The following is a 24699-nucleotide window of genomic DNA, read 5'->3' as shown; positions in this document are numbered from 1 at the left end:
AATGTCTCAGTAATAATACAGGATGAGCCGAAACCGGTTTGGCTCAGTGGTAGAGCGTCGGTCTGCGAACTGAAAGGTCCCAGGTTCGATTCCGGTCAGGGGCATGTACGCTGGTTGCGGGGACATCCCCAGTAGGGGGTGTGCAAGAGGCAGCTGGTCGGTGTTTCTCTCTCATCAACGTTGCTAGCTCTCTATCTCTCTCCCTTCCTCTCTGTAAAAAGTCAATAAAATATATTTAAAAATAAAAAATAAAAAATAAAAATAATACAGGATGAAATAGAATTTCACACCAAAATCAAGAGTGCAAAGAGTAAATACTCTTGAAGGTATCAGTGAGTCCTAATTGCCTGCTATTATTATTATTATTATTATTATTATTTTATAATGATTTCCACATTTAGTTTTAAAAAGTTTTTTAAATTGATTTAAGAGAGAGGAAAGGAGAGAGAGAAACAACAATGATGAAAGAGAGAGTCATTGAGTGGTTGCCTCCTGTATGACCCATAGTGGGATTGAGCTCCCAACCCAGGCATGTGCCCTAATTGGGAATTGAACTGTGACCTTCTGGTTCATGTGTTGACACTCAACCACTGAGCAATACCAACCAGGCTTTAATTTTTCAATTACAGTTTACATTAAAATTATTCTGTACTAGTTTCAGGTGCATAGCATAGAGGCCAGACAATTATATACTCCACAGAGTGGATCCTCAAGTACTTCAGAGTATGTTTAATTTTATAAGAAACCACTAAACTGCCTTTCTAAGTTGCTGTCCCTGCAAACATGTGGTGTTAGTGTTCTGGATTTCTGCCATTCTGACAGTGGTATCTCACTGTAGTTTTAACTTGCAGTTCTCTAACGACATATGATGTGGAGCATCTCTCCTGTGCTTACTTGCCATTTATGGTCTTTTCTGGTGAGCTATCTGTTCAGTTCTTCTGCTCACTTCTTAACTGGATTGCTTGTTTCCTTACTCTGAGTTTTAAGAGTTCTTTGTGTATTTTGGATGCCAGTCCTTAATAAAAAATGAGTGTTGCAAAGATTGTTCTCCCAATCTATGCTTTGTCTTTCCATTCTCTTTACTGTGTCTTTCATAGAACAGAAGTTTCTAATTTTAATAGTCTAACTTACCAATTTTTTCTTTAATGGCTTTTGGTGTTGTATTAACAAGTCATCACCAAACCTGAGTTCACACAGATATTCTCCTATATTATCTTCTAAAATGTTTACAATTTTTTGTTTTACATTTAGATCTATGATCCATTGTCGGTTAATTTTCATAAAAGCTGTAATATCTGTTCTAGATCCTTTTTTTTTTAATTAATCCTCATTCCAGGCTATTTTTCCATTGATTTTTAGAGAGTAAAAGGGTGAAGGGAGGGGAGGGGAGGGGAGGGGAGAGGAGGGGAGAGAGAGAGAGAGAGAGAGAGAGAGAGAGAGAGAGAGAGAGAGAGAGAGAGAGAGAGAGAGAGAGAAGCATCGATGTAAGAGAGACTGAGGTACATGCCTCTTAACTGGAACCTGGGACCTGTCAGTCTGCAGGCCAATACTCTATCCACTGAGCCAAACTAGCTAAAGGTATATTCATTTTTTAACATGTGGATGTCCAGTTGTTCCAGTTCTATGATCCAGATGATCATTTCTCCATTGAATTGCTTTGTTTCTTTGTCAAGTAACAGTTGACTATAATATCTATGTGGGTCCATTTCTGGGCTAATATGATCCAATGATTAGTCTATTATTTCACCAATACCTCACTGCCTTGTCTACTTCTAGTTTTTAGTAGGTCTTCAAGTAGTGTCAGTCTTACAATTTTATTGTTCTATTTGTATTGCCTATTTTGAGTCTTTTACCTTTCCATATGAACTTTAGTTTGTTGATATTTACAAAATAACTTGCTGGGATTTTGGCTGGGATTGCATTGAATCTATAGATCAAATTGGGAAGAACTGACATGTTGGCCTTATTGAGGCTTCCTATCCACACATACAGAATTTTTCTCCATTTATTTAGAACTATAATTTCTTTCATTATTTTTATAGTTTTAAGAGCTCTACTTAAGTATTTCATTCTTTGATGGTAATGTAAATGACACCGTGTTCTTAATTTCAAGTTCCAATGGTTTGTTACTGGTATGTAAGAAAGTGAATGGTTTTCATATATTAACTTTATATCTTGCAAGCTTGCCATACCTGCTTATTAGTTTCAGTTTTCTTGATTCTTTGGCATTTTCTACAAAGACAATTATGTTATCTGTGAATAAAGACAATTTTATTTCTTCCTTCCCAATCTGTATACACTTTTTTTCCTTTTCTCTTCTTGACCTATTACATTAGCTAGAACTTCTAGTAATACTAGCAATGCTGAAGAGTAGTAAGGAGAGAGAACATTCTTGCCATGTTCCTGATCTTAGTGGGAAATAATTTAGTTTCTCACCAGTAAGTATAATGTTAACCGTAGGTTGTTTTTTTGTAGACGCTTCTTATCAAATTGAGGAATTTCCCTTTTATTCCTAATTTTGAGAGATTTTTATCACAATGGATGTTAGATTTTGTCAAATGTTTTGGGGGTTTGTTTTCTGGCATATTTTGATGGGATTATGTGGTTTTTCTTTTTAGTTTGTTGATGTGATGGATATTAATTTTTAAATGTGAAACCAGCCTTGCATACTTAGAATAAATCCCATTTGGTAGTAGTACATAATTACTTGTATACAATATTGGATCTCATTTACTAATACTTTGTTGAGTAATTTTATATGTATGTATAAATATTATTGTCATGAGAGGTACTAGTCTGTAGTTTTCCTTTATTGTAATGTCTTTTTCCAGTTTTGGTTTTAGGTTAATGCTAGCCTCACAGAATCAATTAGAAGTATTCCCTTTGCTTTTATCTGTAGGAAGAATACATAAAGAATGGGTATAATATCTTACTTTGCTGTTTGATAGAATTTGCAAGTGAACCCATCTAGGTCTTGTGTGTCGTTCTGGAAGCTTATTGTTTATTAATTTTTAGTGTTTTTTCAAAATAGACATAGGCCTATTAAGGTTGTCTATTTCTTGTGTGTTTTGGTTGATTGTGTCTTTCAAGGAATGGGGTCCATTTCATCTAGGTTATCAAATTTGTGGGCATACAGTTATTTGTAATATTCCTTTGTTATCCTTTTATGGTCTAATAAACCAATAGTAATGGTTGCTTTAATTTCTGATATTAGCAATTTGTGTCATCTCTATTGTTTTATTACTTAACCTGGTTAGAAGTTTATTAATTATATTGACCTTTTCAAAGAACCAGCATTTGGTTTCTTCCATTTTTACTATTAATTTTGCATTTTCAATTTCATTTGCTCTCCTCCCACTTTTCTTTCTTTTCTTCTTTGGATTTAATTTCTTCTTACTTTCCTAGTTTCTTGAGGTTGAAGCTTTGATTACAGATTTTAGAACTTCCTTCTTTTCTAACATATGCATTCGATGTTATACATTTGCCTTTAAGCATTGCTTTTGCTGCATCTCACATTTTGATCACTTATATTTTTCCTTTTAAAAAGTATTTCCTTTCCAAGATGTTTTAAAATTTTCTATGACTTAATTCATGTGTTCTTTAAAGTATATTGTCTAATCTCCAAGTATTCTTTATGTAGATCTGAGAATCTGACCTACCCACCTTCTGTCTACTGATGAGCTATTCTTCATTTCTATCATGATGTTTTTTATTTCCAGCACTGCCTTTAGATTTTTTCTTAGAGATTTCACCTCTGCTTACATTACCCATCCCCTTTTTGGGGTGGCAGTTTGCACAATGACCTCAGTTCTTTAATAAATCAAAAGGTTATTAACTTCCCATTTGTTAAGAGTTTCTCTTGTGATGACTTCCATGCTTCCACTACTGGAGTAGAAAACAAGTCTGTATCCTCTACTCCATTTTATTCTCTTTATTAATTTTTCTTCTTTCTAAGAATTTATTGATTTTCCTTTTCTACCTTTTAATTTAAATCCCTTTTTTTTTTTTAATGTCCAAGATCTCTGCTTAATATAAACATTTTAGGCTATCAACTTCTAAGTACCATTTTGGTACATGACACAAATTTTGATGAATATTTTTTTCACCTAAAATACAACACCCTCACCCTGGCCAGTGTGTCTCAGTTGGTTGGGCTTCGTCCTGTCACTGAAATAGTGCTGATTCAATTCCCAGTCAGGGCACATGCCGGGGTTGAGGTCTCAATCCCTTGTGAGGGAGGAGGACAGAGCATGCAGGACGCAGCCAATCAGTGCTTCTCTCTCACATTAATGTTTCTCTCCCTCTCCCTTCCTGGCTCTCTAAAAATCATTAAAAATAAAATATAACAGCCCCTTTAACATGTCCCTGATTCCAGCCAGGAACGCATCCCAACTCAACCAATCTATCCTATATATTTTTGCTCTGCTACACTGACATTTCTAAAATGCAAATCTGTGCCATTTCTTTTTAAATGACTAAATACAGATATCAAGATTTAGTTTGTTTTATTAGTTCTGGACAAACATGTCTTTTGATCTTAAGTGCATCCCCTGCCATCACCACTACCTTATACAACTTCGGCCCTAGAACAGCACGGTGGAGAGCTTTCTGTTTTGCTGGTGACTCCCATATCTGCCCTGCCCAGTCTAGTAGCCACTTGCCCAAAAAGTGGTTAATGAAGCAAAAGAAACCATAAATTTCATCTAATTTTAATTAGTTTAAATTTTGAAAAGTTCCATGTGGATTTGGTCATCATGTTAAACAATGTAGCTCTAGTCAGGAGTCTATCCTTCACAGTGAATCTTTAGTTGAGTGTGTAGTCCGATTTAGTACATCCTTCTCTCATATGCTAATGTAAGAAAATGTTATGTACTAATTTACACTAGAATAAATAAATTTATGAAAACTGAGTTGTTCAAAGAGAACACAGGTTACAGAGTGAGGAACTACATTAAAATCAGTAAGTTCAAGCTGATTAGAGAAAGAAAAACCTCAATCTAGAAAATGAATTATAGTATTAAGAAATTACTATAGGATAAATAAGCTCTTTAAAAGCAAACACAATGTGTTTTATATCACTCGGCCTCAGTACACAAAATTATTTGCACATTTGTTGAATGAGTGAATATTAGGACACAGGTCCTTATTCCCAGAAACTGGGCATTGCCACGAATCAGATTTTAAACTCATGGCAGCATAAAACCAGTCTTGGGGTGGATTCAGATGAAGAAGTTTCTAGTTCATATTATCTCTCAATTTTTAAAGAATAAATTACGTTTTTACAAGCCTCACAGCAATGGTTCTCAAACTTTTTGACTCAAAGAATGCTTTAAACTTCTAATGCCAAAAGCCCTTAAAAGCATTTGCTTGTAGGATTAATATTTGCATAGTTACTATATTAGAAAGTAAACTTTAAAACTTTTAAAACACAGGACTTCACAATCACAGATTCCACTAATCGTTAGAATCATAACATCACCATATGTCATGCAACCTCTGGAAAAATCCAGTGTGTGTTCATGAAAAAATGAGAGTAAAAAAGGCAAACAATGTGTTAGTGTTATTCTGAATAGTTTGACCTCACAGACATTATTAAAGGGTAATGAGATTCCTGGAACTACTTCAGTTTACCATCTTAGCCTAAGACAGGGCTCCATGAAATTCTCCCAGGAATGAGCGTGAGGATGGGTCAGGGTGGCTGACCACTGAGAGGCAGCTGCCTTGACCATGTGCGCACGCAAAATATAAGGTGTGGTTTTTAAACCATTTCTTAGTTCATAAAAGGACAAAAGAATCATTTTTAACATATTAGGAGATTGTATGCTCAATTTTAGTTCTAATTTTCTTCCGTATCATAGTTGGTCTTGGTTGGAATAGATACAACACAAACCTCAAAGCTTTCTTTTCTAGGGTGTTTGGTGGGGAGAAAAGGGATTTTTAAAAATTCCTAGAATTTTTAAAGCTCTAATTTAGACTTTATCAAGTGAAAGTAAGAAAGTGCCTAATATATAGATACTGGTTCATCATTCACTTTCCAAATCAAATTAATTTTCCAAAGAAAATAATTTATCAAGAATTTTAGTAGGAGTTCATCGTGATGTAAGGCCATAGGTTTAGAAGTGAAATGGAAAAATGTTGCCAGGAGAGATTAAATTTGAGGCTATACGGTTGACTAAACTGACTGTTAATTAAGTCAATTAACTAAGAGATAATAGAATCACTTCTTGGCTGATATAATTTGGTCATTGAAGCAACCAAAGGAACACTACTGCAAGTTAAGTAGTCAAAGAAATTCAAAGAGCAAAAATCTCCTGAGGGCCACAAAACTTTCCCTTTTGAATGTCTTAAATCTTCCACGCTGGCTCAGGAGAAAATAAACCGGAAAGTCCTGAAACATGTACACTGGCAACAGACTGAAATCAGCTAAGATTTTATACTGCAATTTTTAAAATTATGTAAGAGCTCATACTGTAAGAGAAAGTAACATATCAGTGAAATGTCTAAAATAAGAACACTCATGACTTGATTATTTAACAACAGGAGATAGAAGAGAATAAAATGGTAAGTGAAACTATCAAGTGAGCCGGCATAATGATCCATGGGTCCTCCTTAGCTTTTCTTTAGGGTGGTTGTCATGATACTGAGTGGACTCGGGGAGCTTGATATTGATTAGAGAATATGAGACCCCCAGCTGAGATTCACAAGCACATGGAAAGATTCTCTGGATAGGCCTATCCCATATATAAATTAAGCAGTTAATATTTAAAAATGTTTACAATTAAAATAGTATATATGTAATAATATTTTCCATGTCTTGCATGACACTTTAAGAAATGTCTACACAATTTTTCAAGGTATTCTCTACAACTGCATTGTAAATAAATAGCTGAGGCAAATTCCACCATTTCTAATCTATGAATAAAAGGATTAATTCTCTAAAGGCAGACCCAGAGACCATCATCTATGCAGGTGTATCACATAGACACCTAGAGTCACCCCTTGTTCCCTCCCTCACACACTCTCACATTAATTCAGCCTTAGGGTCCTATTGCTATTATCTTCTAAACATATCTCAAATCTTACCAGCACTGACTCACCTCCTAGACATGCATCAATATCAGGCTTTCAGGGTCTTTGCAATTCCTCCACTTCTAATCCATATTCCACAGTGCTACCCAAGTAATGTTTAAATCAGGGGTCTTCAAACTACGGCCCGCGGGCCACATGCGGCCCACAGAGGAGTCTGATCCTGCCCGCCAGGTTTTTTGGGCAGTGAGCGCAGCCAAGGTGTTACAGTAGGAATTAGTAGTTCATATAGTCCGGCCCTCCAGCTCTCTGAGGGACCGTGATCTGGCCCCCACTTTAAAAAGTTTGAGGACCCCTGGTAAATGCTGAGACTGCTCCTGTCATGTCTTTGCCTAAAATCTTCAAGTGGCACCCTACCATCTTCAGGATCAAGTTCAAATTCCCAAGCATGGTATACAAGATACCTTAACATCCGGAATCTCTGTATGTAATTTCTTACTTTCTCCCAAATGTGCTATGGTCCCTCATCTCCCTTCCTTCCAAAACTGTTACCTAGGCAACATTTTATGTGACTGGCATACATGAATTAACAGAACAAAGATCTTGTCTTTGTAGATCTTACATTCTTATGGTAGGCAGGTAGATGGTTGATAGATCAGATAAATAAAATTGACAAGTAGGCAGATGATTAATACAAGCATACAGATGATTGAAATAGGTAAGTAGGTAGATGATAGATGGATGACAGATTATTGACAGAGATGTTTGATAGACATGGAGGTGGGCTGATAAATGATAACCGATAAAGTGCTAGGGTGATGGCAGCAATGGATACAAGTGAATAGAATGGGGAAGCATAGGGATCGTGTGTGAGGTGCTATGAAATCGTGTCAGAGAATGCCTCACAAAAGCAATCGCACCTGAGCATAAACCTAATGAAGGTAAGGAAACCACCAGTGTGTATGTATAGGCAAAGAACATTCGGGGCAGAAGAACAGACAGTGTAGTAGCCCTGCAGCAGTTAGGTGTCTGTGTGCTCAAAACCAGTGAGGTTGAGACCTCCATGTCTATCAAACATCTCTGTCAATAATCTGTCCTCAAAACCAGGACACCAGTGAGGTTGCAGAGCAGCGATACGTGAAAGATCATGGAGAAATGGGAGTGAAACCACACACGGTGGGTCATTATGGGGACATGATTCTTCCTCTGAGAGCAATGGGAGCTGCTGGGGTGCTTGAGCAGGTGTGTCACCAGCTGTGTATTTAGAAGCTAAGCATGAGGGGAACAGCCCCCTCAGAGACCACACTGCACAGGAACATTTACCACATTATAACCTTCAGTCCACTGGTCTGGTTCCCCCCAGACTGTGAACTCCTAAGGAGGGGGAGGCTGTGGCTTATTCTCTGTTGCTTTCTAGCACTAAGCAGATCAGGAAGGGCACTTTCTCACACTCCTTGGGTGTGAAGTGCTGAGACGGAGCTCCAGGACAGCACTGGCCATTGGAGGGGTCGTGCTAGACTTTGACCTTAGGCCTAGAGCCCCAAATTCCCAATGACTGGGCAGAAAGAGCAACTAAGGGAGAAAATCAAAACTATATAGAACATATGGGAAACAGGTGTCTTGAGAGACACCTATAGGAGACAAAGCTGCAAGGTCAGGAGCCTGTCAGAATCTGCAGGCCAGAGATGGGGGGTCGGGAGTAGTACCAAATGCTCACATCCACGTCTGGAGCTCTAACCAGAAAGGACTAACACTAACTGCAGCTGCAGCTGCAGCTTTTGCTCACAGCTCCTCCCGCTCACAGTGATGTGGGTGAGGAGTTAAGAGTAATTCTAAAGTATGTAGGGCTTGAGGTGGGCTGAACCCAGATGGATCTACTTCCTTTGCAGAGGACTACTGGTATGCTGGCCATGTTTCTACTGAATAGTAAAAATAACTCCTGAAGTTGCCCTTGATTCTCCTATGTAGCCCCACCATCCCCCAGTGTGCTGCTCTCCAAATCCCCTCTTCCATCCTCAAAGATGGAAGTAATGTGCAAAGGTGAGCTGACAGGTACCTGAAGCTAAGGAATTACCATCCCTGCTGTGCTAACCTCTCTCAGACTTTTACTATCTGACTACCCATCCTAAGTAACTAGGAGGATCTGCAAAACACAGTGCACCTTATCAAAGGCTGTGTAAACATTGGGGTCTATCAGCCCCACCCTCCATCATCAGGAAAGACAGACTTGTTGGGATTTAATTTCCTTGTAAATTATAAAAATTAACACAGAGTGTTAAAGATTAGAAATGGACATGAGATAAAATCTTTGTGGCAAGAAGTCATCTGACAGGGAAAGCAAAGCTAGATTTGTGACCTCTGTGGATGAGTTACTCACTGCAGTAGCGTTAGTAATCACATTCCTGACTAAAATTCCAATTTCTTACCTATAGGATGGAAATAAGAGCAGGGGACTGGCTTCTGTGAGAACTTAAGATACTAAAGATTGTAAACACATCATCATATGTGGTCTACAGGTATGGCTACTGTATGCAAGTCTACGTGTGTGTCTACGTGTGTGTCTACGTATGTATGAGCATGTATAAAACTAGCAGCAGTATCAAGACAAAGGAGTTAACGGAAAAATTTCACAGTAAGCTGACAGCGTACAAGTGCATGCCTCTACTCTCCTAATTATCTGAAAGGGCCTCTGAGATGCTGGAATGGCTAAGATGGGTTCTTGATGTGCGCTGGTTCTTGATGTGTTAAATACCTCTGAGAAACAGAAGGTGGATTTGGGAACAAACTCCTGCCTTCATTCCACCCCCAGGTACTGACCAGGCATCAAGGCCTCCTGGGAGGGACTGAGAAAGCAGGGAGAGCAGCAGTGAGGCTGCGCTTGGCATTTCCACGTTTTTCAGCCCATTCTTCTTGCTTGTATAGATGGCTACTCCTGACACCATCAAAGCTGTCTTACCCCTTCATCCAGGAAGTTAGTCTGACAGCTCCTTAGAGGAAATGGTGGTGGTTTATCTTATAAGCCCCCATTAACACAAAGATTCAAGAAACATAGACCCACCCAACCCTGGTACTAACTAGCTGAGCTACCACCTTTGCCACAGCCTCAGCTTCCTCTTCTGTAACATGGAATAGTAATAAGCATTTCACCTGTTTGTTATAAAAACTAAGAGAGATGATGTCTGTGAAACTACCTTGCCAATTCGGATCAGTATCTTCAGCAATATACATGTGCTCTATACTGGTGTCCAGCAACAACACTTACCGCAAATTTTCTTTTAAAAATTATATGTAGGGAAGTGGGTAAAAGCAACTTTAATCTAGATGTTGGGGGAAAAAATGTCTCAAAAGTAATTAAAATATTAATTGTAAATTTTCTGATGCTAAATAAATGAAATAAATTCAAGCCAGCCAAGTTCAAGTGATGATTATAATGAAATGGAATTACCAAGATAGCACTCTTGTAGACAGCACCACAAAACACAAAGGAAACAATAGAGAACGTACAAAAAAAAATTTTTTTTTTAGTCAGAGGTATTCACTTTTACATGTCATCTTACTTGTATGTATTTACGAGGTTCTTATCCCAACTCATGCACAAGCCCCTGTAATTTTTTCATTTCTTTATTGATTAAGTTATTACATATGTGTCCTTATTCCCCCATTACCTTCCTCCTCCCTCCTACTCATACCCTCACCCACCTAGTGTCTGTGTCCATTGGTTAGGCTTATATGCATGCATACAAGTTCTTTGGTTGATCTCTCCCCCTTACCGCCCATCCCCCCACCTTCCCTCTGAAGTTTGACGATCTAATGGATGCTTCATACAAAAGTTTAAGGATTTATTTCTTTTTTGAAAATTGCACTTGAAAAACTATTGAGGTTAAAAGAGAATAAAAATCATACTAGCAACCAACATTATAAAAATTAAAACCAAACTGAACCTAAAAAATAAAATTTGGTTCATGAGAAGTTACTATTTTTATTTTTATCAAATTCTATCAAACACTGTCTTTTAAAATGTAAAAATCATGATCTTTTACTGGATGTTAACTTGTACCCTGGAGAGAATATCTGTGTATGAGGAAGGACGCAGCCATCTGTGGACCACAACCAATCACAGGAACATTCAAAGACACATACTTCTGCCTCATCTACACATGGCTGCTGCAGACCTCACGCCGCACTGGTGCCTTACCTGACCGATAGCGCTCATCTCTTGACCCTGAGGACCTTCGGCGGTGATAGCGAGAGGAGGAGGAAGGAGTAACGGGAGCCCGGCGCTCTGGCGGCAAAGCTTGATCCACCCCTGGATTAAGGGAAATAGCAAAGTAAGGTGAGGCTTGCCTTGGCAGCTGGAGCATAGTTATTTTGTGGAGCAGATCACTTTGGTAGAGTATAGCCCTGACTCTGCATTCCCACAGCGGAATTAGAGCTCACAGGAGAGTGGGCACCGGCCGGGATGTCATGGACGGTGACCAGGAAAGGGAGAAGCATCCAGGGCAGGGCAAGACTCACACCCAACACAACAGCCTTTAGAAACAGCACAGGCTCCTGCACATCACAAACGTCTAATACACATGTGTCAAACACAAGGCCCGCGGGCCAAATCCAGCCCGCCAGGCCTTGCAATGTGGCCCGCACCGCGCTGTCATCACTGCACTCCGCTGTCAGTTTATGACATTGTCAGTTTATGACTGTTCAGTAAACCATTCGGCCCGCGATTTAGGCTGGATTTTAGATTTTGGCCCCTTCTCTGATTGAGTTTGACACCCCTAGTCTAATATGTCATGGGGGAAAATGTAAACTAAGCCACAAGTAACATCTGCAATATTTAGGGTTTGGATTAAAAAAGAAAATGAAATCCAAAGCACAGAATCAAGTAATGATCATCTTTATATAATAAACATATAGAAAGTGGTAAGGAAATATTTGAGAAAATTACATTTATCATTAAAGATAATTTTAAAATAAATCTTATAGGATATCTTAACAATATAATTCAGATAACTAGGATTGAGAATAAGCTTCCATCTTTGTTCATTCCAAATTTCTAACTCTGGAATCTTGTCCCATTTGAAGCTAAACAATTGAACAAATTATATTTCACTACTGTGATGAATTAGCAAAAATGTTAACATGGTCAGATAAAAATGATTCCAAGGGTACTGGTCAAATGCTGACCTAAATCTGGCAATCATCATGCCTATCACACTTCAGAACTAGAGTGGTAAAGGCACAATGTAGATAAATGTTAAGTACGGGAAAGATTAATCACTACAGCTCAGAAATGAAGAAATTCCAAGCACTACCCACTAAACATTAATTGCTACTTCTTCAGAAAAGGACCCGTAATACTTGAGAGAAAGGAAACCAGAGACAGCAATTTACCAAAACAGAGTTTAGTCCCTGGTTTCCTGTGATGGCTCCAGGGGAGCTATCTGTTCCTGGTATTTAAATTCCTCTTAGGGCGATTTCTGCACCTCACTCTTTTTTATGCTCACCTGAGACTTTTTTATTGATTTTACCGAGAAAGGAAGGGAAAGAGGGAGGGAGGGATGGAGGAAAGGAGGACGAAGGAGAGGGAGCGAAAGAAAAAAGAGAGAAACATGACAATGTGAGAGAGAAGCATCAACCAGTTGCCTCTAGTACACACCCACCAAGGGTGGCAGCAACCTAGCTACCCCGTTTCCCCGAAAATAAGACAGTGTCTTATATTGATTTTTTCTCCCAAAGTTGCGCTAGGTCTTATTTTCAGGAAATGTCTTATCTTTCCATGCGCTAGGTCTTATTTTCGGAGGATGTCTTATTTTCAGGGAAACACGGTATGTGCCTGGCCAAGAATCAAATCTACCACCTTTTGGTATACAGATGATTCTCCAACCAACTGAGCCATCTGGCCAGAGCTGCACCTCAATTTTTTATGGCATGGTTATGGGTCCTACATAAACAGGTTACTAGAATTGTGAAAAAGATACCTATGCTGTAAACTTTTCATCTAGCAAGCACATTTAACATCATTAATTAACAGTTCTTAATGACTGCATTTACAGCCACCAAAATTCTTCCACTTATCTACAAAGAATCTTTTTTAAATGATCTTTTAAAAAATTACTTTGTATCTTTATCAAATAGATGTACAGAAATCAAAGAATGGTATTAAGTCTTATGATAAAATATTATTTGAATTTACATTCATACTTATAAATATGGATTTATAATTCTACTCAATTGACCATGCTAAACAGTATATGGACTTCTCCCTTACACCACTGTGGTCATCACTATATTCTCTCTTCTCCTCGGTCAACGTTTGCCATTTCTTCTTTATTCCCATTACAGGAGCGGCAAGCAGTGCTTACTTTCTTTGGTGGCAGCATCACCAGATCTATTCCAAGTAGATTCTTTTATCCGGGCTGTTCCATTTGCCCAAAGATTAGACTTCTGGTCTCCTGTCACAGGAGCACCATCATCCACGGCTGGAGCCCTTCTCTCCCCCCAGCTTGTGCGTTCTCATTTAGCACCCCTGGGGTCGGTATCGCTTAGTGTCCCTGAATCCAGAGGCTCTTAGTCCACTTCTCCAGAGAACTGGAGTGGGGAGGGCATGGATTACCCCCGTTGGATGCCATGCCTCCCCCCACCCTGAGATTTCATCACCTTCGTCTTCTGAGCCCCATCTCCCAAGCTTAGGGAGGCACCTTTCAAATCACAGAAAGGTGTCACTGTTTCTTCCCTTCCCCTGTCTGGTGGCTTTACACTTTACCAGTTTACTGACACCTTAATAAAGTTATGAGAGAACAGCTAAATGGACAGTTTGGAGTGGTCCAGATTACCCAGTGACCGATTCATACATACACTTAATGTTTCGCTTTCATTTTCAGTACTGTTACCTTTCTAGTTCATTCAAACATGCTTTCTGGAACTACTTTCAACCTTGACCTTCTGGGTCCCTAGGTGGTCGTGAACTTCCTCTGAGATGTGCACAGTCCTAACACTCACACTCGTCCCCGCTATGCAAACTGGTAGGTCAGTGCTTGCCTATGCATGGACCCTACATGTCTGTCCTCAGAAAGCTAATATCCAAAAAACACTGTCAACATTTATTTTCATAGGCTGAAACACAGGCTTAAAAACACAAGTTTTAAGAGCAAATAAATTTGATAAAACAAGAATAGCTGTAACTTGTTTTGTTCACTAGCAACAGGATATTTAAAAAAAAAACAAAAAAAACACTAAAGTATTAGTGTGGATATTTCATTAATTTTTATCTGACTTCATTGTGAATGAAATCTGAGGTGACTCAAAAGGTACATTCTAACAAGAAAAAGTCAAATATGCAACTCCAGCCCAGCAAGTGTGGCTCAGTAGTTGGATATTGACCTATGAACCAGAAGGCAACAGATCGATTCCCCATCAGGGAACATGCCCAGGTTGTGGGCTTGATACTCAATATAGGGCATGCAGGAGGCAGTCAATCGATGATTCTCATCATTGATGTCTCTCTCTCCCCCTCTCCCTTCCTCTCTGAAATCAACAAATATATATATATATATATATATATATATATATATATATATATATATATTAAAATACAGCTCCAAAGCAGAATTCAACCTGTCACCACAGGAGGACCCAGGAACAGTAATGAAGGGGTCCCTCTCATTCCCTATCACAGAATCTCACATTCATACCATATTTGAGAACCACCTCTCAGGAAAGCTGCAGGTTACCCATTGTCTACAACAGAGACAGATCAAGAGAGGTCCCTGGGAGGGGAGGTGTCCCAAAGGAGGTGGGATAACTGTCCAAAATCATGGAAAGCCATGGAGACAAAAATTAGTTCCCCTCAGATGATATCGTGATAAAAATCCCCTGAGCTCTACGAGCCAGGCACTGACCTAGCTTCAGAGCCCACGTGGACTGCGGGAAAAGGCACCAGTGACAACCTCATGCTCTGGAGATGGGTGTCCCAGCTGGCTCCAGTCACTATCTGTGTCCATGGGCCTCGGTTTACCATCTTCACACAGAACCAAGAAGAACTGCTAACACTTGGCTGCACGGGTCTAAGTACCGTACATTCACGAAACCCTGAACTGTGCCCAGTGGGAATGGATGGGCACGAGGTCCATGGAGCAGCGTCCCCATGCAGGCTCTCTTCCTCACATTTCACTCAGGCATGTGAGACTCCTGTCACTGCGAGAAGGACCTCACAGCTAACGCCTGACTCCACCAACTACTCACCAAAGCCTCCATTCCTCCTGAAAGGACACTCATATCTGTCAGCAAGCAGCTCAGAGGGGAACAACAGGAGCCGCAGTGAGGTGATCAGGCCTTGAGGCCAATTGTAACATTAAGCTTTCTCTTTATTATGTGTGCATGATTTTCAAACAATGCCTTTTATTCAGAGGCAAAACCCCGAAGACAAGCCTAAAACTTACAAATTCTTATCTTCTTACTCTACTAAAAGTTGCATTGAACTCACCTTTTTGGGCTTCTCGTATTCAAACTATCAACTACTAACACAGTTTTGATGTCTGAGGATCATTACCTCGAAGAATACATTCTGTCAGTAATCGGTTTCATTTGTCTATCAAACCCCGTACACTGCCCTTCAGGCATAGGAGTGTGAAGGCTGTAGCTCTCACTCCCCTCAGCAGGTCTCAGGGCCAGGAGCACTAGCTCTCCCTCTGCTGAGGTGTATGGCTGGGAGACGAAGGTCAGCAGCAGACCAATAATTTTAAGATGACTTCTAGAATTTGTCATACAGTCCTCTTTCGCAAGTATTTTGTAAGCAGTGTCCCAACTGTAAAAATAGAGTTGTTGAAACAGCGTATTCTATTCTAATTGGCCCTGGGTCAGTGGAACAGTCGTAGTCCCAGGTTCTGTGACTTTACAACCAAGGGTACTATGGCCCCCTGAAAACTTGTGTGACCTCGTCTGGAGAATGAGGGCTCACACACAGGACTCCCAATGCTAGGATTCCCCCAACACTAGGCCTTGCACTTCTGTTTAGAATGGTGCTGAGTGATAGTCCCTTTCAAACGTGGGGTCTCTCTCTCTCTCTCTCTCAGAAAAGTGCGCTCACCGAAACGAAAGTAAAACAGAGGCCGGTTTCCCGCGGTGCTGGCCACCCGCTCCCTGCCAGCGGCTTCTCTGATGTCACACACCCCGATGTGGCCGGAGTGTGGCGTTCTCCTCGGGGCGCCTTCACTGTGCTGCAGTCTACACCGGGCCACCGCAGCTCCGTTCGCTGCTGTAACAAGTCGAAAAAAAACTAATTAATTCAAACTTTAGTTTTTTTTAAATTTGTTACAGCGCTGAGCAGAGCTGCCGACCCCATGCAGAAGAGCACAAAGAACACCAAAGGGACCACGCAACATGGGTGCCATCCTAAGCGCCCAGCCCACAAAGCCAGCCAAGCTCTTGGCATGGGGGCTGGAGAACCATCGTCTGGGCACTGCTTCTGTTTCACTCTTGTTTGGTAAGGCACAGAAATAAGAACCCGGCAATGTTAAGAGCCTAGAGTCAGCCAACCAGCCTTCCTCCAAGATGTGGAGGGGCCACTTGCTGAAAGGGACTCACCATCAAGGCCATGAAGATGGCCATCACCACGCAGTACTGCTAGAGGAGGAGAGAAGGGGAAAGGGGGAGACCACCAGCTTCTCGTCTGCCCACACCTACTCCTAAAGCTTTTCACATGTGGGCACCAGCCAACCAAAGAACTGGTTTATTTTTCACTCACTCCTTCAGGCTATACAACAGGTCCATCTTTATATTAACTCTCTTAAGAATCAAGGAAAGAAAGCAAGCACACAAAATCAAAATAAAGCTACAAACACAGCAGAAGCTCAACACACAAATTAAGCTTCCTGGAATGCAACACTGTTAACCATGCTAACAGGCCATGCCTGGGTGTGTCACAGCCTGGAGATCAGGAGGGCACAGCGATCTGTGAGCTATGTGCCCCCACAGACTTAACCCTTTTCTAGCAGAATTAAAAGAGCAGCTTTAAAAATTGTTTTAATAGTGAAAAATGTAGAGTTCAGGCACCACCTTCAAAATTTATATTGCTTTCATTTCTCCTTTAGTATAGCATTAACTGCATCAGCTTTAAACCATTACCAAAGCCTAGCCATCTCAAGGTCACCCTCAAACCAAACTGAGCTTCACTAGAACTGAGCTGTGGGAACTCCAGCCTGGCATCATTTTCTGTTTCTTGAAATGGACAGAACCTAGCTCAAGTGCAAAGAGATTCTATAAATGTGGACATGGAGTGAAACAGACTTTGTGCTTTGGGGAAGAATCCATAATGTTTTACAATCACATTTCTAAGCAAAACAAACCTTCACAGTTTCATAATCCCAGGCAGGATATTATATCATTTTCTAGGTTTCTAGATTCGGCCCAACTACTTCAACAAAACCTTTGATTAATTAAACTATAACCAATAGCAATCATTTTTAACTTCCCAAACTAAAAATCATGGTCAAATCATAACTTCTCTTATCTTATCATTTTGAAGTAACCAACCATAGAACTTCTCTATAGATGAAATACTTACTAAACATATTAAGCACACTTATAGAATATCATGTGCATATCCTATATTCACAAAATATACATGCAATAGTCATACAAAGGACTTAGATGTGACTAGTGCCATGTCAGGAGCGCAGTCTTCATGCAAATCAGGGACTAAGAAAGGATTTGTGCTATTCTCTCTTGCATGTTGTAGTTAACTCTCTAAACTAGATGACATATCATCAAAGTGTACATACTCGGAGGCTGGGGCAGGTAGGCGCCAATTAATTTCGACCTCTTCTTTTCGTATCCTTTTTGTGTGATGTCACCTATAAGACAAGGAAAGAAAGATTCAGAATGGTCTCCATAAGTAGGGCTGGTCCCGCAAAAGAGTCTAAGAAGACAAACAGTCACAACTGCGTTTTCTGTTTGCCTTATAATTATAACTTAAAAAGAAAGCACTTTAGTCATTCTCCTTGCCCTCTAACAAAAATGCTTGCCCAGGCCCTGCTCTCAAGGTTTCGGCTCTGACGGGGCCCAGAAGTAGATTCTCAACACCGTATTCACATCTGCCAGAGCAGGAACCTCCCAGTCCCATGACTCTCATTAACCTGGTCAACCATGGCTTGTGCAGGCCCATGCCAGTGACAGCTGCCTAAAACCATTACTGATTAGCACCTTCCTCCATTAGTGAGGTTTTTTTCTAATCAGAAGTGTCAGTTCCAAGGACTTAAAACTGCTAGGTTATTTTTGAAAGTAAGTGACTTAGACCAAATGGAACATTAAGTTTAAAAAACAACAACAAACAAACATGGAACCTATGGAAATCCAAATATGAGAGAAAGGTGCTTATTGGCTTATCGGTAAAATAAGAATTAAAATGTTAAAGCCAGAATTTCCCATGCAGAAGAGCAGGCGCCATCATCACCACACTGACATTCTTCCTCAGTACTGAGCACATGGGACAAAACAACCTTTATGTCTCTCAGCAGCCTTTCCAAATATTAGTGTAAAGCACACAAAACTCTGATGTTCCCCTTGAACATTTTAGAATCTGCTAATTTTTCCCTAACAGTCTTTTCAAACCATCATTCCCAAAAGAACAAAAAACCTTCGTTTTAATAAAAATAGAGCAAGCAAATAAAAAGTTATTATGGCTCAGCCTTAAATTGGCACATTTGCTTTTTCGAGTGAGGTATGCTCACTAAACTTGATCAGACCATAAAGCCCCTCAGTGTTTAATGTCTGATAGGTAACTCACAGCCCATTGTAGAGCCTCATCCACTCCACAAAAAACATTTGGCTTCTTTTAAAATACAAACCATAAACAACAGAGATACAGAAAACGCATCCTACTCTCGGATGATGAGCACCTCAGTGGCTGTCAGTGGGCTGATCGGGCTAAAGTGAAACAGGGCCCCCATCACGGGTCTACCATACTCTGCACCTGACCCCTTTGCCAATCAGCGCTTGGACTGTTCAGTTCTTTTGGAAAGACCCCATCAAACTTATTTGTTTAAAATGTCCAAAATATCAACACCCAAATATCGACATGAATGTGCACACTGTACTAGCTTTTCAAATAAGACAAGGCAGTCAGTGAACTCATGGAGACGCTGGCTGAGGAATGGCTCTCACATCTTGCTCCCCACCCCCACCACAGGCTTCTCACTAGCCTAGCGACTTTCAACCAGTGTGCCACACGAATTTTTAAAACATGCCAATACCTGACTAGTTGGTCAGGGATACTGACCTGTTTTTCCTTAGATTGTCAAATAAAAAAAGGACAACATCCAACACAATAACTGTACAGTGTGAATGAATCTAAATTATACCTTTTTGTCAGAGCAGGGAAAAAAAATATATTTTTCAGTGTGCCGCAGAATTGTAGTAATTAGTTTATGTGTGTCATGAGATGAAAAAGGTTGAAAATCGCTGCTTTAGCTGACTGCTCATCGTGTAGCATCGCTAATAAGAGGCAAACACCTGGCTTTGAGAAAACCTGATAAAATAACCTGCAGAAGGAGGAACTTTCTGCTCTAGAACAACCTCCCAAGTCCAGGGTCTGTCCTCCCAGCCCCCAGGGGCTCCTGGAAAGGCAGCTGCCCCATCTCCCCACTAGATTCACTGTCCTTCACCGCCATGTTCTTCCCTGACCAGTCTTTGGAAATAATAAAACTATCAGGAAGCTAGTTTCCATGTGAATTGTACTCCAAATTAACTAACTTTGGCTCACGCTCAGCATTTTACAAATTCAAAACCAGTGTGCTCCCTGCATCTGAGGGACACCTGGACAAAACCAATCAGGGACCAGGTAATGGAACATGTGAATGAGAGTATGTCAGTGGGACATCAACTAGTTCATACTAGCCTCCTAAGAGGCTCTCTGCACACTAGATAGACACCTACTATTTACCCATTCCCAGCCAATCCCACTGGCCATTCAGGATTTGTCATCACACAGCATCTGTGCACAATTCCACCAGCAAATCTGAGCCCTGGCAAACTAGCCCCATTTCAATTCATTCTACGCCCAAAACTCAGCTCAAATTTTAAAAATCTCTCAGATGAAAATTTAAGCATGAGGGGGTTCCCCCCTTAATTTTCAGAGTATGGCAACTTCACAGGAAACACACTTTGGAAAACTCCAATTGTTAAAACCTTTGGCATATAGGAAAACAAATGCTCTCCCCAAGAAACCATGATCCCTTTCAAAGGAGAAGATGTCAGTGTGGCCCCATCCTACATGTCCCATTCCTAAATCATCTCTTTTCATTCTTACAACAACTGATTTAACAGGTGAGAAACTGAGGCACAAATAGCACTTATGTTTCTCACTCAGAGGCCTAGATCTAAAAAAGAAAACAAAGCTTGTCCAAATCCAAAACTGTCCCCATTGAAACCACACTCAGAATCTGCCACTCCAGACAACACAATGTGGTCAGCCTTCTCTGGATGTCCTGCCCAGCTCCAGCCGCCAGGGACGTCCTGCTCTCAGGGACAACCTTACACCAACTGCCTGCTGTCACCCCCTCCCATCTGGCTCGGCCCAGCGACACCCCAGCGTCTAGGCTCCAGTGGCACAGAATTCTGCACAAGACCCAGTGCTGCTCTCCCCGGGAGGCCTCAATGGCTGCCGATGGCTTATTTTTGTAACATGCATAGTTCATCCTTAAAACCACGTTGTGCCACCTTCATAGGTCAGTGTCCTCCAGACCAAACCCTGCTGTTTCACACACTAGGACCACGTGATGGTGCAGTCACACAGTGAGTATCAGACACAAGTGTCACACAGTGACTTCCAAGAAAATAACTGGACAGAAGCTGCATTCGAAATCACGGCAAACACAGGGTGATTGTCTCACTGCTTAATGATCACCTGAGAAAGGGCAGAAGGGGAAATGGGTAACAATTATATTATCTAAATATATAAAAACCTAAGCGACCGTCCAACCCTTCGACTGGTAGCTATGATGCACAATGACCACCAGGGGCAGACACTCAACGCAGGAGCTGCCGAGCTGCGGTGACTTGGCAGTTGCGGTTCTCAGGTGATACACCCAGAACCAAAGAGGAGGGAGCCAATTCTGGGGTGCCTCACCCAAGAATCGCCCTCTTATAATCTGGGACCCCTTGGGGGATGCCGGAGAGCTGGTTTTGACCTGATTCCCACAAACCAGGCTGAGGGACCTCACTGGTGAACAAACGGGGCCTCTAGTTAAAGTATAAATTACAACAGCTTGTTGTGTGTTATCCAAAAGGATCCAGCCCCTAAGGGCAGGTTCACTAGGTGCCTTGAGCATCAGGGTTAAACATGCCCTTGCTACACATTGCCTCTTTAAAAAAAAAAAAAAAAAAAAAAAAAAGCGCCCAGTTATTGTTTAACTATAGAACCGTTCACATTTGCATCTGGTAGCCAAAGAGTCAACAGATTCTCTGACAAACTCACTGCAAATTCTAGAAGCAAACTTTCTAGTGGGGGCGCTTATGCTCTGCTCATTGTTCTGAGGCAACCGATAAAGTTTTTGTGCTAAAACAATAAATACATATAATATATATAATAGATGACAGCTCTAGTCAGATAATAGGTAAATAATAGATGACTGACTGATGCAAAGAATAGATGATTGATAGATGAATATAGTGATAGGTAAACAACAGATAGATATAGATAGGTAAGTAAGATAGATATGATAAAAACAGATAATGGATAGATACACAGACAGACAGATGTCAGCTGGCTTAACACGCAATTCCGTCCACCCAGAATGCATCCCTGGTTTCTGTGTGAGGATGACCTACAACCAATGCCATGGCATCACCATGGTTCCCCTTCACTCTGCATCACTTCAGGCAGAAGCATCCTTTGGCTATACCTTCTCTCTCCTCCTCACCTTGGATCTGTAGCAAGCACCGCCTTCAGAGTAAAACTCCGGAAAAAGGAGGAAGAAAGGCTACGAAAGAGGACCCACTGCTCCATGCCACATCTCTAAGCATTTGACATCTATCATCCTACAAGGAAAAGTCCAGGGTTTGTAGTAGGTTAATTAGTGTTCTCTCAATCTGAGCTAAAAGATCACTGTCAACGAGAGGTAGCCCTCCCCCCATCCCCATGCCACAGCTACAGAATTTTGCACCTTGAAAAGTAGCTGCTAATGTTTGAAGGCATGGATCACAGGATCCACACACTATTATTTTACATAAAATTCCAAAGAGCATATTTTCCATGCTTAAATACTCAAGACACCCATTTATTTAACTCTTTTCATTTTAGAAATAAGGATGTATAACAGAAATTAAATTTAAAAATTGTTGGTAACCTCAGTGAGGAGAAAATAAAATCTTTTGAAGCACTTTCTTTCCACTTTATGAAAAGTGTAACTTATGTTATCCTCAAAGAAGTTCCATTCCATCAGTGGAAGTAAGAGTTGCCATGTGTTCTGTTACAAAGATAAGACAGAGTTTACAGACAAGTTATAAAATTAAAATTAAAATGCAGTGCTAGCTGGCTTTGCTCAGTGGACAGAGCATCAGCCAGTGGATAGAAGGGTCTTGGGTTTGATTCCAGTCAAGGGCACATACCTTGGTTGCAGGCCCCTCCCCGGCCTGGGCCCTGGTTGAGACTCATGCAAGAGGCAACCAGTCAATCGATGTGTTTCTCTCACATGGATATTTCTGTCTTTTCCACTCTCTCTAAAAATCAATAGGAAAATATCCTTGGGTGAGGATTAAAAATAATAAAATGAAATGAAAATGCAATAAAGGGAAGCCATCAGTAGATAGATGGTTAAGTCATACTCTGAGACAGAAAAGATCATTCTTATTTCCCTCCCCAAATAGAATTATTTTTCTTACTTATATTTTAGTCCAGAGTTTCAGCGTAAAGCCTGAGTCAGAGAAAAGTGAAAGGAAAGCCGGCCCAATGAATACAAGAGTGAAGGTGACACCACGCTCCCCGTTTTTCCATCTCAGCCGCCTTCTGGCAATTCAGCCCCATGGGGTTTGTGCAGGGCCACAGGCTGCACAGGTCTGACCAGAACAAGAACACCCAGAGCCCTGTGTCTCCAGGCAATGAAGAGTGCCCGCCTCTCCTCACCCCACCCCCATCACCACCCCCAATAACGTGTGAGCCCCAGCCATGCCAGGATCAGTTCAGAGTAAACAGACCAACTTAACGGTGATAGTTTCCATTCTGGTGTCAGGAGTTTATTTTATAATTATTTAATGCTGGAACAAATGTTTCATATAACAAAGCAATCATTTCCATGTTTGGAATTTTATGGCCGTCAGGAACCTCCATGGCATTTCTTTCCTAACGGCAATGGCTTTATAAGGTGTAGGGATACCCTTGGAGGCGTGGTCCCTCCCCCTGCTGGCAGCACAATCCTCAGCTCTGCACAAGCATTTCTTTGGTGCAGAAAGGAGACTGCTATCCAGGCAGTCTGTCCAGGGGAGTCAGAGCAGGCAGACCAGGGACCTTTCTCCCCAAGCACAGGCTGGGCAAACCCACAAGGACAGCTGACTTCTCAGGGGCTCACATTTCTCGATAAAATATTAACAACACACCTAAAACCTTCTACTAGAATTGAAAAAAAAATCACACAGAGAGAAAATGAAATGTCTCAGGAGGCATAGAACAGGTAGAACAACCCAAGTACCTGCCAGCATCGACTATATGTTCAAGTGTGATGGACACTAAGAGGCACTCAGTGTGGCTCGGGCCCCCGAGCTTGTGGGAAGACACACAAAAGCAGCCTTGCTTGTGTGCAGCAAGTTGTGCGCAGCTAGAAGCCAAAAGGGAGGATGGCGAAGGCCCCTTAGAGAGCAGAGGCCAGAGGCAGGTTACAGAAGTGTCACTAATCCTGAGAAGTCCTCCATCTGCTTCTCTTTCATCCTGTCACTGATGCCAGAGGCCAACAGCTCTCCTTGCGTGATCCAAACAGCCGCTCCAGCCCAGCGCCCCGGTCTCAGCCACTGACCTCTCCCACACGCGCCCTCTGAGCCCTCACAGAGGACAGCTGGCCTCCTGCCCGGAGCTGTCAGAGGCCGCTCAGTGCTTTGAAGACTGAGCGCAAACTCACCCCGCAGGGCCACGAGTCCCTCCGGAGCCCGGCCCTCTCCTGCCAGTGTTCACATCACTTCACAGGGACGACGCTTCCCTTTGCTGCTATCTGCACTGCTGTATCCATCGCGCATGAGTTTATGTCCTATTTCTAAAGTAAAATTTAGAAATTTATGTCCTATAAGGATATATTAAGTAAGGTGACCAGGATAAACATGTAACCTTTGATTATAAAATCGCCAAGGCTTGTTCCAATAATTGGTATGAAGGAGAAATTTTCTTAACAACTACGTATTCACATGAATGGGATTTTTATGTTTCTGTGAATGACCAAAAAGTTCCTTGAAACATTTAGTTAATGGCATCACCAGAAGGAAAAAAAAATAATTTAAATGCACCAACAGGTTAAAATTGTAATTCTAGCCAGTAAATTCCTGGATACTATCACTTAAGGCTTTATCTTTAAAAAAAAACTTTTTTAATGTCCCCTGTAGCTTTTCACTTTGGTGTATCAAGAACTCCCATTGTGGAAGGCATTAAAGAAAACAGCCTGTCTGGAGTCATTCTATTCTAAACCACAGGAGAGAAAGAGC

The 24699-nt window shown here is 41.1% G+C and overlaps 1 protein-coding gene across 2 annotated transcripts in view; it reads right to left on the bottom strand.

Moving 5' to 3' along the window:
• The window catches only part of DIP2C (disco interacting protein 2 homolog C), a 377912-nt gene that overhangs the window by 163641 nt on the left and 189572 nt on the right, over positions 1–24699 (bottom strand). The window contains exons 2-4 of one of the 2 annotated variants that reach the window (XM_084872178.1): positions 17802–17873; positions 16109–16276; positions 11222–11332 (exon numbers count right to left, since the gene is read on the bottom strand). In XM_084872178.1, coding sequence (XP_084728304.1) covers positions 11222–11332; positions 16109–16276; positions 17802–17873 — 351 coding nt within the window. The remainder of the gene's footprint in view (positions 1–11221; positions 11333–16108; positions 16277–17801; positions 17874–24699) is intronic. The other variant, XM_084872177.1, reaches the window with a different exon arrangement.

This window comes from Pipistrellus hanaki (assembly GCF_964339955.1).
Source record: "Pipistrellus hanaki genome assembly, chromosome: 1".
Classification (NCBI taxonomy): Eukaryota; Metazoa; Chordata; class Mammalia; order Chiroptera; family Vespertilionidae; genus Pipistrellus; species Pipistrellus hanaki.
This window is presented reverse-complemented; position numbering and strand designations above follow the sequence as displayed.